The sequence below is a fragment of the Procambarus clarkii genome, chromosome 1 (genome assembly GCF_040958095.1).
Source record: "Procambarus clarkii isolate CNS0578487 chromosome 1, FALCON_Pclarkii_2.0, whole genome shotgun sequence".
NCBI classification, from domain to species: Eukaryota; Metazoa; Arthropoda; class Malacostraca; order Decapoda; family Cambaridae; genus Procambarus; species Procambarus clarkii.
In genome coordinates, this window is record NC_091150.1 from 48,558,557 (window position 1) to 48,576,813 (window position 18,257).

Here is an 18,257-nt window from a genome sequence, read left to right on the forward strand (position 1 = left end):
CCTGGATTGTGGAGGTTATTGGTTTCCATGAATCTAGTGACCTGATTCCTGATCACTCTCAAATACTTTTATTATGTGGGACGTTAGTGCAATTGGAATATAATTCTTTGCCAATGCTTTGCTCCCTCCCTTGTGTAGAGGGGCTATGTCTGCTGCTTTCAGCGCATCTGGTATCTCCCCCGTGTCCAAGCTCTTCCTCCACACTATACTGAGTGCCTGTGCTACTGGCACTTTGCATTTCTTTATAAAAGTTGAATTCCATGAGTCTGGACCTGGGGCTGAGTGCATGGGGCATATTGTCAATTTCTCTTTCAAAATCTGCCACGCTCGTGTTGATATCAGTTATATTTACAGGTGTTTGAATATCACACATAAAGAAGTTGTCCGGATCTTCCACTTTCATGCTGTGTATCGGAGTGCTAAACATGTCCTCATACTGCATTTTTAAGATTTCGCTAATTTCTTTGTCATCCTCAGTGTATGAACCTTCACTTATACGAATAGTTATAATACTGGCAGTGGTTTTTGTTTTTGATTTAGCATACGTGAAGAAATATTTTGGGTTTTTCTTTATTTCTTGAATTGCTTTCTGTTCTAGTTATCTTTCTTCAGTCTGATATGAAAGCTTCAGTCTGTTCGATTTCTTCAATCTCCCTGTTTAAATTATTCCTTCTTTGTATGGAAAGTCGTGTCTGCTTAAGCATTTCCGTTAATTTCTTCCTTCTTTTGTAATGTCGTCTGCGTTCTCTTTCTACATTGGACCTCTTTCTGGCTTTCCTCAAGGGAACATGTTTCAAACAGACTTCATGTCTCTCTCAGCTATGTCTCTTTCTCTCTCTCTCTCTCTCTCTCTCTCTCTCTCTCTCTCTCTCTCTCTCTCTCTCTCTTTCTTATATAAATATGTATATATATATATATATATATATATATATATATATATATATATATATATATATATATATATATATATATATATATATATATATATATTCCCCAAACATATATGCAACTGAAAACTCCACACCCCAGAAGTGACTCGAACTCAGACAGCCAGGGGCACTATGCAACTGATGTAACTGGTACCTTAACCACTTGACCAAGTTAGTCAAGTGGTTAAAGTACCAACGCGGTTAAGAGTCACTTCTGGGATGTGGAGTTTTCAGTTGCATATATATATATATATATATATATATATATATATATATATATATATATATATATATATATATATATATATATATATATATATATATATATAATATACATACATACATACGCGAACATACACATACACACACAGGCTTCCTGTCACTGAGAAAGCCAGTTATAATTATAAATCCAACTTAATGCATTGTTTCTTTGAGGTGGCTGCGTTGGTCATATGTGTCTGTACACGGGGAAGTTTGTCATACACTTTATTATTGTTTATGTCTTTGTTTAACAACAAACAATACAACTCTGAGTGTAGAAGATTTAGATCAGTACATGAAAGAGAGACCGGAGGGGTCATTGACCCCAGTGATGAGTTGTTCAGTGGTGGTGGTGTTGGGGGGTTGACGCTCCCTGCTCCCCCCCCCCACACACACAAACACGCACGTATGCATGCGTGCGCGCACGCATGCATACAGGCCATTAGGGGCCTCGCGGCTGAGTGGATAGCGCTCGGGTTTCGTAGTTTTAAGGGCCCGAGTTCGATTCCCGGCCGAGGTAGAAACAAATGGGCAGAGTTTTTTCACCCCTGATACACCTGTTCACCTAGCAGTAAGTAGGTACCTGGGAATTAGACAGCTGTTACGGGCTGCTTCCTGAGGATGTGTGTGTGTGTTCATCTAGCTGTATTCACCTAGATGTGCTTGCCGGGGTTGAGCTCTGACTCTTTGGTCCCGCCTCTCAACTGTCAATCAACTGGTGTACAGGTTCCTGAGCCTACTGGGCTCTGTCATATCTACATTTGAAACTGTGTATGGAGTTAGCCTCCGCCACATCACTACCTAATGCATTCCATCTGTTAACTACTCTGAAAAAGTTCTTTCTAATGTCCCTCATTTTGGTACTCAGTTTCAACCTGTGTCCTCTTGTTCGCGTACCACCCGTGTTAAACAGTTTAACTTTATCTACCCTATCAATTCCTCTGAGAATTTTGTAGGTAGTGATTATGTCTCCCCTTACTCTCCTTTTTTCCAGTATCGTGAGGTGCATTTCTCGCAGCCTTTCCTCGTGACTCTTGCCTCTTATTTCTAGGACTAGCCTAGTGGCATACCTCTGAACTTTTTCCAGCTTTGCCTTGTGCTTGACAAGGTACGGGCTCCATGCTGGGGCCCCATACTCCAGGATTGATCTTACATATGTGGTCTACAAGGTTCTGAATGATTCCTTGCAGAGGTTCCTGAAGGCAGTTCTGATGTTAGCCAACCTTGCATACGCCGCAGATGTTATTCTTTTCATGTGGGCTTCAGGAGACAGGTTTGGTGTGATATCAACTCCTAGATCTTTCTCTCTGTTCGTTTCATGAAGGACTTCATGTCCCATTTTGTATCCTGTGTCTGGCCTCCTGTTTCCATCGCCTAGTTTCATTACCTTACATTTACTCGGGTTGAACTTTAGTAGCTATTTGTTGAACCATTCATTCAGTTTGTTTAGGTCATCTTGTAGCCTCATACTTCAAGATGTAGTCTCATACTACATACTAGAAGATGAGTATGTAGCTTTATACTCGGATGTGCGTGTTTGTACTCACCTAGTTGTGCTTGCGGGGGTTGAGCTTTGGCTCTTTGGTTCCGCCTCTCAACTGTCAATCAACTGATGTACAGATTCCTGAGCCTACTGGGCTCTATCATATCTATATTTGAAACTGTGTATGGAGTCACCCTCCACCTCATCACTGCCTAATGCATTCCATTTACTAACTACTCTGAAACTGAAAAAGTTCTTTCTAATGTCTCTGTGGCTCATGTGGGTACTCAGCTTCCACCTGTATCTCCTTATGCGTGTATCACCCGTGTTATATAATCCATCCTGATCTACCCTGTCAATTCCCCCTGAGAATATTGTATGTGATGATCATGTCTCCCCGTGCTCTTCTGTCTTCCAACGACGCTAGGTGCAGTTCACGCGGCATTTCCTCGTAACTCATGCCTCTTAGTTCTGGGACTAGCCTAGTGGCATAGCTCTGAACTTTTTCCAGCTTCGTCTTGTGCTTGACTAGATACGGGCTCCATGCTGGGGGGCCGCATACCCGCATACTCCAAGATTGACCTTACATATTTGGTGTACAAGGTTCCTTGTATACCTTGAGGTATACAACTTTTCTGTGTGTGTGGACAAAAATAGTTAGTAGTTAATAACAGTTGAGAGGCGGGCCGAAAGAGCAGAGCTCAACCCCCGCAAGCACAACTAGGTGAATACACACACTCCTTACCTAAGTGAGGAGGCATTTAGGGCGCTTTACACTGCCTACGTGAGGCCAGTCTTAGAGTATGCCGCCCCATCATGGAGCCCCCACCTGAAGAATCACATAAGTTTAGTTTAGTTCATTTATTATGCACTCCATACACTTCTTGTGGGTGGTAGTGGAAAGGGTTACAGAGGCACATAATGGGCTCAGGGACTGAACCCCACAATTCATTTAGCTGAGCAAGTTACAATCTTGATGAGCTAGTTACAAAATTCAGTATAAGTCGTCACATCATGAATGGGTTCGAGATCGAACACAAGTACAGTTTCTAAATTAAGCAACTGACATATGAGGAGAGCTAGTGTTACAATTGATATGTTTGTCCTGCACACCGCCCCCCATCCAGTGGGCAGCGGTGGATAGGTTACAATCACTTAGTTACTACCTACAGTTAGCAAACTGGGGATATTTGGCTAAAATTTCTGGTAGCAGATCATTTTGAATGAAATATTTACACATCAATGGAATATTCGTTATAGAATTGTCTCTGAATTCACGTATCGTTTCGCACTCCATCACATAGTGACGGAGGGTGTGCGAATAATTTTGTTGACACAGTTTACATTTGGTCAGGTCCACATCAGCAGATAATGAGAATTCCCAGAGATACTTGTAACCGAGTCTAAGCCGAACAGTAGTAACATCTAGAAGTCTGCTGATTTTATTGGATGATCCATAGATGTGTGGCTCCTCTTGCATGATAATATGTCACACAAGGAAACTGGAAAAGGTTCGTTAGTTTGCAACGAGACTTGTCCCAGCGTTACGATGGATGGCGTATGAAGAGCGCCTGAAGGAACTGAGCCTTACGACAGTAGAAAAAAGAAGGGAGAGGGGGGATATGATAGGAACGTATAAAATACTCGGGGGAATTGACAGAGTGGAAATAGACGAAATGTTCATACGGAATAATAACAGAACGAGGGGACATGGGTGGAAGCTGGAAACTCAGATGAGTCACAGAGATGTTAGAAAGCTTTCTTTTAGCGTGAGAGTAGCGATAAAATGGAATGCACTTAAGGAGAAGGTTATGGAAGCAAATTCTATTCATAATTTTAAAACTAGGTATGATAGGGAAATGGGACAGGAGTCATTGCTGTTAACAATCGATGGCTCGAAAGGCGGGATCCAAGAGTCAACGCTCGATCCTGCAAGCACAAATAGGTGAGTACAAATAGGTGAATACACACACACACACACACACACTAATACTGGAATGAGCATCGTGGCAAACCTGTATACCTTTTCATGTTTCCACAAAGAAGACACAAATGAGAGAGAGAGAGAGAGAGAGAGAGAGAGAGAGAGAGAGAGAGAGAGAGAGAGAGAGAGAGAGAGAGAGACAGACAGACAGACAGACAGACAGACAGACAGACAGACAGACAGACAGACAGACAGACAGACAGACAGACAGACAGACAGACAGACAGACAGAGAAAATTGAGACATAAAATATTTACGGGTATCAACACAGTGGAAATATATGAAATTTTCACAATTAAACCCGAGCCATGAGCCCGATGAAACAGAGATGCGAAAACATTTTCCTAGCACAAGAATTTTACCAGAATAGAGTGAATTAAACGAGTAAAGACTACATTCTTCGCTTTAAAAGTAAATAAGATCAACTTGGGGCGGGAGACTTTGCATTTTGATGAGTTCGAGATGAGTGCGGTTCGACCGTGGATGCACTTACAGTCTGTGTTTGTACGTACACAGAGGAGCCGGTCTGTGTACAAAGCGAGTGTAGCACTGTGCCGTGTGTAGTGCTGTACCACAATGGTTGCTTCCGCTATATTTAGCCACATGAACCCCAGTGTGTGTGTGTGTGTGTGTGTGTGCGTGTGTGTGTGTGTGTGTGTGTGTGTGTGTGTGTGTGTGTGTGTGTGTGTGTGTGTGTGTGTATACTCACCTATTTGTGTCTGCAGGATCGAACATTGACTCTTGGATCCCTCCTTTCGAGCATCGGTTGTTTACAGCAATGACTCTTGTCCTATTTCCCTATCATATCTAGTTTTAAAATTATGACTAGAATTTGCTTCCACAACCTGTTCCTTAAGTGCATTCCATTTTTCCACTACTCTCATGCTAAAAGAAAACTTCCCAACATCTCTGACTCATCTGAGTTTCCAGCTTCCACTTATGTCCCCTCGTTCTGTTACTATTACTATTCCGTGTGAACATTTCGTGTATGTCCAGGCCTCCTGTTTCCACTGCCTAGTTTCATTACTTTGCATTTACTCGGGTTGAACTTCAACAGCCATTTGTTGGACCATTCACTCTGTCTAGGTCATCTTGTAGCCTCCTGCTATCATCCTGTTTCAATCCTTCTCATAATCTTTGCATCATCAGCAAACATTGAGAGAAACGAGTCTATACCCTCTGGGAGATCATTTACATATATCAGAAACAGTGTAGGTCCAAGGACTGACCCCTGCGGGACTCCACTTGTAACGTCTCGCCAATCTGAGACCTCACCCCTCACACTGACCCGTTGTCTCCTGTTGCTTAGATACTCCTTTATCCAATGGAGTACCTTCCCTTTCACTCCAGCCTGCATCTCCAGCATTTTCACTAGCCTCTTGTGTGGTACTGTATCAAAGGCTTTCTGGCAATCCAAAAATATGCAGTCTGCCCACCCTTCTCTTTCTTGCCTGATTTTTGTTGCCTGGTCGTAGAATTCAAGTAACCCTGTGAGGCAGGACCTGCCATCCCTGAACCCATGTTGATGCTGTGTTACGAAGTTCTTTCGCTCCAGATGTTCCACTAGCTTTCTTTGCACAATCAGCTTGCATGGTATGCAGGTTAGGGACACTGGCCTGTAGTTCAGTGCCTCCTGTCTATCCCCTTACTTGTATATCGGAACTACGTTAGCTGCTTTCCAAATTTCTGGCAGTTCCCCTGTTGCCAGTGATTTGTTATAAACTATGGAGAGTGGTAGGCACAGTTCTTCTGCTCCTTCCTTTAGTATCCAAGGGAAGATTCCATCTGGGCCTATGGCCTTTGTCACATCCAGCTTTAGTAAACACTTCCTTACTTCCCCGCTGGTAATCTCAAACTCTTCCAGTGGTTCCTGGTTAGCTATTCCCTCTCTTATCTCTGGAATTTCTCCTTGCTCTAAGGTGAAGACCTCCTGGAATTTCTATGTGTGTGTGTGTGTGTTCATGCACTGCAGAACTACTTACCTAATAGTGCATGTAGGGATAGTGCTCACGTTCCTTGCTGGGTTTAGGCGTTAGCTCCTGGGCTTCGACCAGTATTAGTTGTTTCAATGAAAGAACGGCTTCTCTTGTTCTCGTTCTCCCGTATATATAATATATATACTTGTATACACAGTTGGGTGGCCTTCCATGTCGATCTCTTCACCACTCTCTGTCATAGTACTTCTGATATCTCTGATGATCATGAATGGTTGTTTATGTGTAAATTAACCTTCATGTTCCTCTCATCTGTTGTTCCTCATGATCATGAATCATCATTCTGCTGTTCATCACTTCCGTTCGTGTCTCCTTGTTCTAACCCAACCTATCCCAACCCAGCCAAATGTAACCTAACCTATCCCAACCTGGCCGAACCTATCCCAACCTAACTTAACCTATTTTACCCCACTAACGTAACCTTACCTAATCTACCCAGCCCTAACCTAACCTGCCCGAACCAAACTAACAAAATGAGAGCAAATGCTGTGATTTATACATGGTCTGAACAGGGTGAGTGACGTCACTATGACGTCACAGTGTTGCTTCCGGAACAGGTGCTGGACCGTACCTGCGTACCTGTTGTTTTCCCACTCACCCCTCTCTCACCCTCACTCATCCCTCACTCACCCCTCACTCACCGTCACTCACCCTCACTCGTGTGAGTCACTTCGAATGTGTCTCATTCTTCTTTTATCCTTAGTCCCTCCATCTGTGTCTCACCCCTCACAACAATGTTATACAATGAGAAACGACGACGTTTCACAACATTGAGAAACACAACACAACGTTCTACGACACCCAGAAAGATAACACAACGTTCTACGACACCCAGAAAGATAACACAACGTTCTACGACACCCAGAAAGATAACACAACGTTCTACGACACCCAGAAAGATAACACAACGTTCTACGACACCCAGAAAGATAACACAACGTTCTACGACACCCAGAAAGATAACACAACGTTCTACGACACCCAGAAAGATAACACAACGTTCTACGACACCCAGAAAGATAACACAACGTTCTACGACACCCAGAAAGATAACACAACGTTCTACGACACCCAGAAAGATAACACAACGTTCTACAACACTGATAAACACAACACAACGTTCTACAACACCCAGAAACAAAAGATAACGTTCTACAACACCCAGAAAGATAACACAACGTTCTACGACACCTAGAAAGATAACGCAACGTTCTACAACACCCAGAAAGATAACACAACGTTCTACAATACACAGAAAGATAACACAACGTTCTACGACACCCAGAAAGACAACACAACGTTCTGCGACACCCAGAAAGATAACGCAACGTTCTACAACACCCAGAAAGATAACACAACGTTCTACAACACCCAGAAAGATAACACAACGTTCTACAACAATGATAAACACAACACAACGTTCTACAACCACTTATAAACACAACACAACGTTCTACAACCACTTATAAACACAACACAACGTTCTACAGCCACTTATAAACACAACACAACGTTCTACAACACCGAGAAACACAACACAACGTTCTACAACAATGATAAACACAACACAACGTTCTACAAGACCGACACAACGCCTTAAGATAGCAAAAACAGCGAAAGACGAAAATTTGGCACGGGGGAAGATAGGGCGATGTGCAATAATAGAGATCAGGAGACACCTGAGCGTGGCGGGGCAGTAAACTATCAGAGCTGTGAGGCGCGGCACCCCTTCCACCCCTCTCTCTCTATCCCGCAATCAACCCCTCCCCCCCTCACACTCCGCTCTTCCATCCCCCACCCACCTTCTCCTCCTCCTCCAAAACATCGTACCCTGCCTCTCTGCATTATACTCCCATCAGTGTAAAACAAATGTATAACACTGACCTGCGTTCGGGAGCATCCCAGACACTGCCTTAATCGACTGAGCTACGACAGGGTTAAAAGGGTTGAAACCGAAGTTCTACTGAACTTACTGGATCCCGTAGTCTCTCCGAGGCACAAACCAGGCTTTTATACAACCCTCCCCCCCCTGCACCCGAGCTATGTCAATAGGCCGTTCTCCCTCTTCGCCCTTACATCATCACACACAGAGATCACACTAACGTGATGCATCATATGAACAAATCCACAAGGGCCGTGACGAGGATCCTCGTCCCGGCCCTTGTGGATTTGTTCATATAACACTGACATTTTGAGATGTATAACATTAGAAGCTATTGACAGTCATCTTCAAATTCTCAAACCGACTGAATCCTATGCCTTTACTGATGGCTCTGTGCAGTTAGGCACTGGTAGAACAGGTTGTGCATGTGCAGTGTATAATTTGAATGAAATGATCATGTCTAGTACACAGAGATTGAACAACTGGGCAAGCACGACACAGACCGAGCTATTGGGCATTTATCTAGCCACTGAATACCTTAAGCTCAATGGTGGTGGAGTGATATTCTGTGACTAAAAGTGCTCTGCAGTCCTTAAATAACCCATCACAATGTATGTCTGAAGTAGCTTGTAATATTAAATGGAATGTAATTTTTGCCAATGATAATAACTCTTATATAAAATTTGTATGGATCCCATCCCATGTTGGAGTTGGAAAACATGACTTTGTAGATCAATTGGCCAATGAGGCTTGCAGGAAAGAAAACATTGATTATGACTTTGGACTATCTAATGCAGTTATTAGAAACATACAAATTAAAGAAATTAATTCAGATTTAGAAGAACTAAGAAATGCCCAGAGACCTGAAAGCTGCAGTATTAAAAGTTATGACAAGTTTTGTAATAATAGGTATTTGTATGGTCAGCACAGTAACCGGACCAGGCAATGTGATGTAGTCATTGCGCGAATTCGCCTTGGCTATAGACACATCTGGCAGGTTAGTGAGGCTGAGCTACTACCAGAATACTCAGATTGTAAACTCTGTGATAAACCTTTAATGCATTCACTAGAACACTATATTGATGAATATGAAACCGTAAAGGACTTTAGACCTCCTGGCCTCTTGTACCACCAACTGTGTAACTATTTTATTGACTCAGGTGTTCTGGACGACATCCTAACAATTTACCCAAAATTTGCTTGTCCATTTTAAAGAATGAAGAACAATTTTTATTTATATTACTTCTAAGCTGCATCACTTATGAACCCATCCCTGCCCTTGTGTGGCAGTGCACATCCCTGCCCTTGTGTGACAGTGCACAATAGAAAGTTGTTTTCACATATTCATACATTAAAACATTGATTGTAACCATGATATACATGTGCTTCAGCCTACAGTTTAGACCTATTGTCTTATGTATGACCCTCTGTCCTGCGTGACAGTGAATACTAGCATTACCCTCACTTTAATAAGACTGTCAAAATCCTCAGATTAGGCAAAATTGTAATTAATTTTGTCAATAAAGATGATAATAATAATAAAACCCTGCCCTCTCTCACCTGTTTGTATACTGCCTCATCTGGGGTATTGTTGAGTAGGGTTTAGGAGGGAATGAATATATTGCTTGTCTGTAGCGCACCCTTGGTGTGTGTGTGTGTTGGAGAGTGTGTGTGTGTGTGTGTGTGTGTGTGTGTGTGTGTGTGTGTGTGTGTGTGAGTGTGTACTCATCTAATTGTGCTTGCGGGGGTTGAGCTCTGGCTCTTCAGTCCCGCCTCTCAACGGTCAATCAACTAATGTACAGGTTCCTGAGCCTACTGGGTTCTATCATATTTGCACTTAAAGCTGTGTATGGAGTCAGCCTCCACCACATTACTTCCTAATGCATTCCATTTGTCTACTACTCTGATACAGAAAAAAATCTTTCTAACGTCTCTATGGCTTATTTGGGCACTCAGTTTCCACCTGTGTCCCCTAGTGCGTGTGCCCCTTGTGTTAAAAAGTCTGTCTTTATCTATCCTATCAATTCCTCTGAGAATCTTGTATGTGGTAATCATGTCCCCTCTAACTCTTCTGTCTCCCAGAGACGTGAGGTTTAATTCCCGTAGTCTCTCCTCGTAGCTCATACCCCTCAGTTCGGGTACTAGTCTGGTGGCAAACCTTTGAACCTTTTCCAGTTTAGTCTTATGCTTGACTAGATATGGACAATATGCTGGGGCTGCATACTTCAGGATTGGCCTGACATATGTGGTATACAAAGTTCTGAATAATTCCTTACACAAGTCTCTGAATGCCCTTCTTATGTTAACCAGGCTGGCATATGCCGCTGATGTTATCCTCTTGATATGGGCTGCAGGGGACAGGTCTGGCGTGATGTCAACCCCCAGGTCTTTTTCTTTCTCTGACTCTTGAAGAACTTCATCTCCCAGATGATACCTAGTATCTGGCCTCCTGCTCCCTACACCTATCTTCATTACATTGCATTTGCTTGGGTTAAACTCTAACAACCATTTGTTCAACCATTCCTTCAGCTTGTCTAGGTCTTCTTGAAGCCTCAAGCAGTCCTCCTCTGTCTTAATCCTTCTCATAATTTTGGTATCGTCAGCAAACATTGAGAGAAATGAGTCTATACCTTCCGGGAGATCATTTGCATATATCAGAAACAAGATAGGACCGAGTACAGAGCCCTGTGGGACTCCACTGGTGACTTCACGCCAATCTGAGGTCTCACCCCTCACCGTAACTCTCTGCTTCCTATTGCTTAGGTATTCCCTTATCCACTGGAGCACCTTACCAGCTACACCTGCCTGTCTCTCCAGCTTATGTACCAGCCTCTTATGCGGTACTGTGTCAAAGGCTTTCCGACAATCCAAGAAAATGCAGTCCGCCCAGCCCTCTCTTTCTTGCTGTGTGTTTGTGTGTGTGGGTGTGGGTGTGGGTGTGGGTGTGGGTGTGGGTGTGTGGGTGTGGGTGTATTTTGTTCTCGCCTTTTTAGCTGTCGGTTTGTCTTCACAGCCACGTCAGGAAAGCAACAGTTAAGAAACAGGTGACGAAGCTGAGGATAGGACTGGACTCATTCACTGAGAACGACAGTGAAGTTTGTGAAGAGCTGCACAGGCGGTCCAAGAGGTCAACCTCACAACAGGTTCTAGGAGGTCCTGACAACAGGAGGTTCCAGGAGGTCGTCACAACAGGAGGTTCAGGGAGGTCCTCACAACAGGAGGTTCCAGGAGGTCCTCACAACAGGAGGTTCTGGGAGGTCCTTGTTGGGGAATGGGAACTTTGACTCTGATATAATATTTAATTAAGAAGATTTGAAATAGTCGAAGGACCACCCACTTTTGAGAAAAGAGGGAAAACATATAAATGAATGATAAAGCTGACACTGAAATACCAGTGCCTATGGATGATAGGTTATTTAGTAATTATTGGAAGAGCATAAATGGACTGTAATAATGATTAATTAAGAGTTAAAAATCCTCAAACTCAACATTGGGGGTATTACAAGAAATTAATATATATCTAGGAACTGGTGCTGGTTCGCCACCAGTTGATTAATTACAACACTAAAGATTGTAGAATCAGAAATTAAATGTAGATTCTATGTGATTATAATATATTGAGATAATCAAGCCTATGAAATATATTGGCAAATCATAGGAAATTACGTGTGTAAAAATTGCTACACTCTAGACAACAAATATTAAATGTAAGTGAATTATCTTAGAATCTCATAGGTATAATAAATGTAGAACACATATGTTAGAGACAATATTAGCATTAATCATAGGAAATCTACAAATCCCGTTCTCGCACTTTCTTATAGTCAATATTGACTTATTAAATACGTGCATATGTGACATACTAATTTATTGTGAATATTTTAGTTTACCTTGAAAAGCTTCATAGAAAACACCGACTTTACCTAACCTTCTGTAATTACGAAGCAATAAGATGCTTATCTTAACATACTAAGAAGGTTAGGTAAGGTCGGTGTTTTCTATGAAGCTTTTCAAGGTAAACTAAAATATTCACAATAAATTAGTATGTCACATATGCATTTATTCAATTAGTCAATATTGTCTTAAAGAAAGTGTGAGAACGGGTTGGAAGATTTCACTAAACCCATTTCCCAGTTCGAATACTCGTAGACGTGATCACATCGCCCAAACTATGGATGAAACACCGGCAGGGAAAATCGTGTTTAGAGTAAGAATTTCTCAGCTTGTCCTCAGCAACACGCTGCAATCACAGAGATATAATAATATTTGACTAGGCTAGAGAATTATTCCACTATTCATTGAGAACTTGAGAATAACGTGAAACTAACATTGGGTTTGTGGTCGGTAGATGACATAATGGAGAACTAGCTACAGTAATAATTTTAGACTAAGTGTAATCAAATCCAAAAATAATACTTAACGTAGGTTTGTTGAAACATTTACGTTTCCCGATATCACGTCTGATAGTCCCTGACGTTCACTGCTGTTGAAGGTCGATTACGGGACGTAATTATCTTCTCAGACGCGAGATCACACAGTAATTAACACTGGACGACCACGTGTTGGTAACTACAATGGCTGCCGCCTGCAGATGTGCGTGTGCTCGTGGCGGAGTCGTGTATTAAGATGCCTTCTTCATCCCCTGACGCTCGGACACGCATGCGCAGAGACGCCCAAAGCGATCTCGAGCTTAAACTAATTTGATTTACTAGTAATTATTTAGGGAAATAAGGGAGTACGACTTATACTATTGTCACGAATAAATATATTGAATAATAATACCTCTTCTCACAAGGAAATAGATTTAATTAACACTGCACAAATTAAAACGAGAAGGGTTGACGTGTATTTAATTTACGTCGCTTTAATTTTTACTGGTATAATTAATTTGGTTGAATGCTCGAGTCCAGTACGCAAAACGATTATTTCTTTCATAATGAACAATATTTTGAAAAAGAAAGGACAATTAACTGAACTCTATCAATCTCCAACAACGTAGAAGATTTCATGTTGCAGCCTAATATCTGACGCGCGGCGTCATGATGGCTGGGAAGATTCTGGCAAAATTATGCCTTACTATAGACACACCAACGATATTAATTCTACATGTTAGTGTTATTAGTAAATGTTAGTATTAGGAGTTAAGGGAGAATAAACTGTTGGTTATTTCCAACACTCCTCACAACAGGAGGTTCCAGGAGGTCCTCACAACAGGAGGTTCCAGGAGGTCCTCACAACAGGAGGTTCCAGGAGGTCCTCACAACAGGATGTCCTCACAACAGGAGGTTTCAGGAGGTCCTCACAACAGGATGTCCTCACAACAGGAGGTTCCAGGAGGTCCTCACAACAGAAGGTTCCGAGAGGCCCTCACAACAGGAGGTTCCAGGAGGTCCTCACAACAGGAGGTTCCGAGAGGTCCTCGCAACAGGAGGTTCCTGGAGGCCCTCGCAACAGGAGGTTCCTGGAGGCCCTCGCAACAGGAGGTTCCGAGAGGTCCTCGCAACAGGAGGTTCCTGGAGGCCCTCGCAACAGGAGGTTCCTGGAGGCCCTCGCAACAGGAGGTTCCTGGAGGCCCTCGCAACAGGAGGTTCCTGGAGGTCCTCACAACAGGAGGTTCTGGGAGGTCCTCACAACAGGAGGTTATGGGAGGTCCTCATAGCAGGAGGTTCCAGGAGGTCCACGCAACAGGAGGTTCTGGGAGGTCCTCACAACAGGAGGTTCTGGGAGGTCCTCACAACAGGAGGTTCTGGGAGGTCCTCACAACAGGAGGTTCTGGGAGGTCCTCACAACAGGAGGTTCCTGGAGGTCCTCACAACAGGAGGTTCTGGGAGGTCTTCACAACAGGAGGTTCTGGGAGGTCCTCCCAACAGGAGGTTACAGGAGGCCCTCACAACAGGAGGTCCTCACAACAGGAGGTTGTAGGAGGCTCTCACAACAGGAGGAGTAGGAGCCAAAACAGGCGACACATGAGGACTCAGAGAAAACTAGAAAACGAAGTAAAAGTCTGTGAAAACAGGAAAGCTGCCAGAGACTTGGAAGACAGCCAAGGTATAGTGCCATTATACAAAATTGGGAACAGATTGGAACCAATAAACTAGAGCCCTGTGACCCCTTACTGCGTGTCATGCAAGGGGGAGGGTAAAGGTCATTAGAGAGTGGCGAGTAGCGCACCTGGAGAGACGGGGCTTCATAACACAACACCAGAGTGGTCTCAGAGGTGCCGAATCCTGCCTCACAAACATGAACAGCGGGTGACTGCGGTCATGCCACAATAGAGAAGGGCGGATTATATATTCTTGGACTGTCAGAAAGTCTTCGACACTGTACCCCCACTGGAGACTATAGTGCACAAAATGGAGAAATAAGCCGAAGTGACAGTAAAAGCACTCTGGTGCATAAAGAAGTACCTCTGCTTCAGAAAACGGAGTGTCATCCTGAGAGGAGAGACCTCAGCAGAGTGGCGCGATATTAACAGTAGCGTTCCACACACGTCAAGTCTGGGGCGAATGCAATCCTAATCTATGAACGACCTGCCAGAGGGATAGGTTCCTTTCTCTCATTGTTTGCAGACGACGCAGCAATTATGAGGAGAATAAACACAGGGAAAGACTGCACGGAACTACAAGAGGACCGGGACAAAATTAAAATATTGTCCCTAAAGCGGCTACTAGAGTTCAACTCTGACAAGTGTAAAGTAATGAAGCTGGATACGGGCATTCGGAGATATCAGATATAAGATATGGTTCATTTGTTCACCAGATATAAGGTTTCACATGAGAGGGGAAATCCTATTTGAATCGAACACAGAACAAAATTTTTGGGTTGATATTACGCCCAACCTGTCACCTGTCGCCCATAACAAAAGAACATCAGCTGGTAGGTTGGCTAATATCAAAACTACATTTATTTTTATGATCTGAAGAAAGAGTCGTTCAGAATTTTGTATATCGTTCATTTCAGACCAGTTCTGGAATACGCGGCACCAGCGTGGTACGGAGTCCTGATAGTGGACCTCATACCCTCCCATACCCATACCCTATATCTGTGCTTGGTAGGTTACCCCATACCCACCGCGTGAGTAATTATTTTATCCACTGACTGCATCCTTGTTGATTTTGATAGTTTTGTCCTGCTTCGTATGTACCGTTATTTCATAATTCCCGTTAATGGGAACAGGAAGGTTGTACCTAAGCTTGCCGAGGTCACCTACCGCAAGGGCTTCTGGTGACCTTCCCTAGGATGACCTTACCTAGGATGACCTTACCTAGGATGACCTTCCCTACATCAGTTGAGTAACTCCCGGCTACCTAGTTACTGCTAGGTGAACAGCAGCCTCGGGTGAAAGGAAACAGGCCCAATCGACTCTGTCATGCCCGAGGATTGAACTCGTGTCCCTCTTATGAGCGCCGAGAACGTAGATCACTGTCCTAGAAGGCCGTTAGTGTTCGAATTAGGATTAATTTTTTTTTTCATCTGTAGGTGAGGTAAAAGTGTCCGTCTTTACACCCGCAAGGTAACGTGAGGTTGAGGGCTGGTAATGTTAATATTCTTGTTAATACCTTGTGCTCCTTCTTCTGCTAGTCTTTCCCCTTGAACAAGACATTTTGTTTATTGTGTAAATTCCCCGTAAACATCATATATGTCGTTATCATGTCTCCTGCTCTTTTATTCCGTTTGCTGCGGACCAGTTCTCCCAGGTTTTAGTTAGTTTAGTTCATTTATTATGCACCCCATACCCATCTTGTGGGTGGTAGTGGAAAGGGTTACAGAGGCACATAATGGGCTCAGGGACTGAACCCCACAATTCATTTAGTTAAGCAAGTTACAATCTTGATGAGCTAGTTACAAAATTCAATATAAGTCGCCACATCAACAATGGGTTCGAGATCGACCTCAAGTACAGGTTCTAAATTAAGCAACTGACATATGTGGAGAGCTAGTGTCACAATTGATGTTTGTCCTGCACACCGCCCCCCATCCAGTGGGCAGCGGTGGATAGGTTACAATCACTTAGTTACTACCTACAGTTAGCAAACTGGGGATATTTGGCTAAAATTTCTGGTAGCAGATCATTTTGAATGAAATATTTACACATCGCTGGATTACATCCCAGTTTTTGCTAGTAGTTTTTTTAATTAATAACATTGGTATATTCGTATTTATACAGCTGCCCTAGACTATATGAAGGGTTACACCGTGTGTGTCAAGAGCCAGGTGTGTGATACTAAGGTACCTGGACATTTATACAGCTGCCCTAGACTATATGAAGGGTTACACTGTGTGTCAAGAGCCAGGTGTGTGATACTAAGGTACCTGGACATTTATACAGCTGCCCTAGACTATATGAAGGGTTACACTGTGTGTCAAGAGCCAGGTGTGTGATACTAAGGTACCTGGACATTTATACAGCTGCCCTAGACTATATGAAGGGTTACACTGTGTGTCAAGAGCCAGCTGTGTGATACTAAGGTACCTGGACATTTATACAGCTGCCCTAGACTATATGAAGGGTTACACTGTGTGTCAAGAGCCAGGTGTGTGATACTAAGGTACCTGGACATTTATACAGCTGCCCTAGACTATATGAAGGGTTACACTGTGTGTCAAGAGCCAGCTGTGTGATACTAAGGTACCTGGACATTTATACAGCTGCCCTAGACTATATGAAGGGTTACACTGTGTGTCAAGAGCCAGCTGTGTGATACTAAGGTACCTGGACATTTATACAGCTGCCCTAGACTATATGAAGGGTTACACTGTGTGTCAAGAGCCAGGTGTGTGATACTAAGGTACCTGGACATTTATACAGCTGCCCTAGACTATATGAAGGGTTACACTGTGTGTCAAGAGCCAGCTGTGTGATACTAAGGTACCTGGACATTTATACAGCTGCCCTAGACTATATGAAGGGTTACACTGTGTGTCAAGAGCCAGCTGTGTGATACTAAGGTACCTGGACATTTATACAGCTGCCCTAGACTATATGAAGGGTTACACTGTGTGTCAAGAGCCAGGTGTGTGTTACTAAGACACCTGGACATTTATACAGGTAACTCAACACACTTCCCGACACACGAGCAAGTTTCTCTGCCTGTGGAGAGAAGTCTCTTGTGTGGGACAGTGTCGACTGCTTTCTGCCAATCGAGGAAGGTGCGGGCTGCCCCCCCCCCTTTCTCCCATGTTTGAATCAGGGTACTTTGTTGTTGTATTCTAATGAGCTTGTCAAGCAGGAATCTCGAGCCAGTTTAAGTAGATAAAATTTTGCCGTGTTTGTGTGTGAATTGAAAGTGTGTGTTGACAGGCTTACTCGCTTGTGCTCTTGGGTAGAGAGGAATCACTGTTGGTATGTGTGTGTGTGTGAGAGAGAGAGAGAGAGAGAGAGAGAGAGAGAGAGAGAGAGAGAGAGAGAGAGAGAGAGAGAGAGAGAGACAGAGAGAGAGAGGGGGGGGGGGGGGAGGGGGGGCGGTGAGTGAGTCAACCAGCTGCGAACTTGAATTTAAGTGCGTCTATGTCAAGTAAAGTTGCCTTTGATCTTAAAGAGAAGAACATTAATGTGTGTGAGTATGTCACACGCTGCCACCTGGCCCACGGTGGCTATATAGAGGAGAGGCCAGGTAGGGGGGGTAGAGAGGCCAGGTAGGAAGGTAGAGAGGCCAGGTAGGGGGGGTAGAGAGGCCAGGTAGGAAGGTAGAGAGGCCAGGTAGGGGGGTAGAGAGGCCAGGTA

At 43.5% G+C, this 18,257-nt stretch overlaps 1 protein-coding gene across 1 annotated transcript in view; it reads left to right on the forward strand.

Moving 5' to 3' along the window:
• Positions 1 to 7,846, forward strand: part of LOC123754477 (uncharacterized) — a 42,523-nt gene extending 34,677 nt beyond the window's left edge. The window contains exon 2 of the mRNA XM_069322295.1: positions 7,401 to 7,846. Within this exon, the coding sequence (XP_069178396.1) occupies positions 7,401 to 7,846 (446 nt within the window). The remainder of the gene's footprint in view (positions 1 to 7,400) is intronic.
• The last annotated feature ends 10,411 nt before the right edge of the window (positions 7,847 to 18,257 follow it).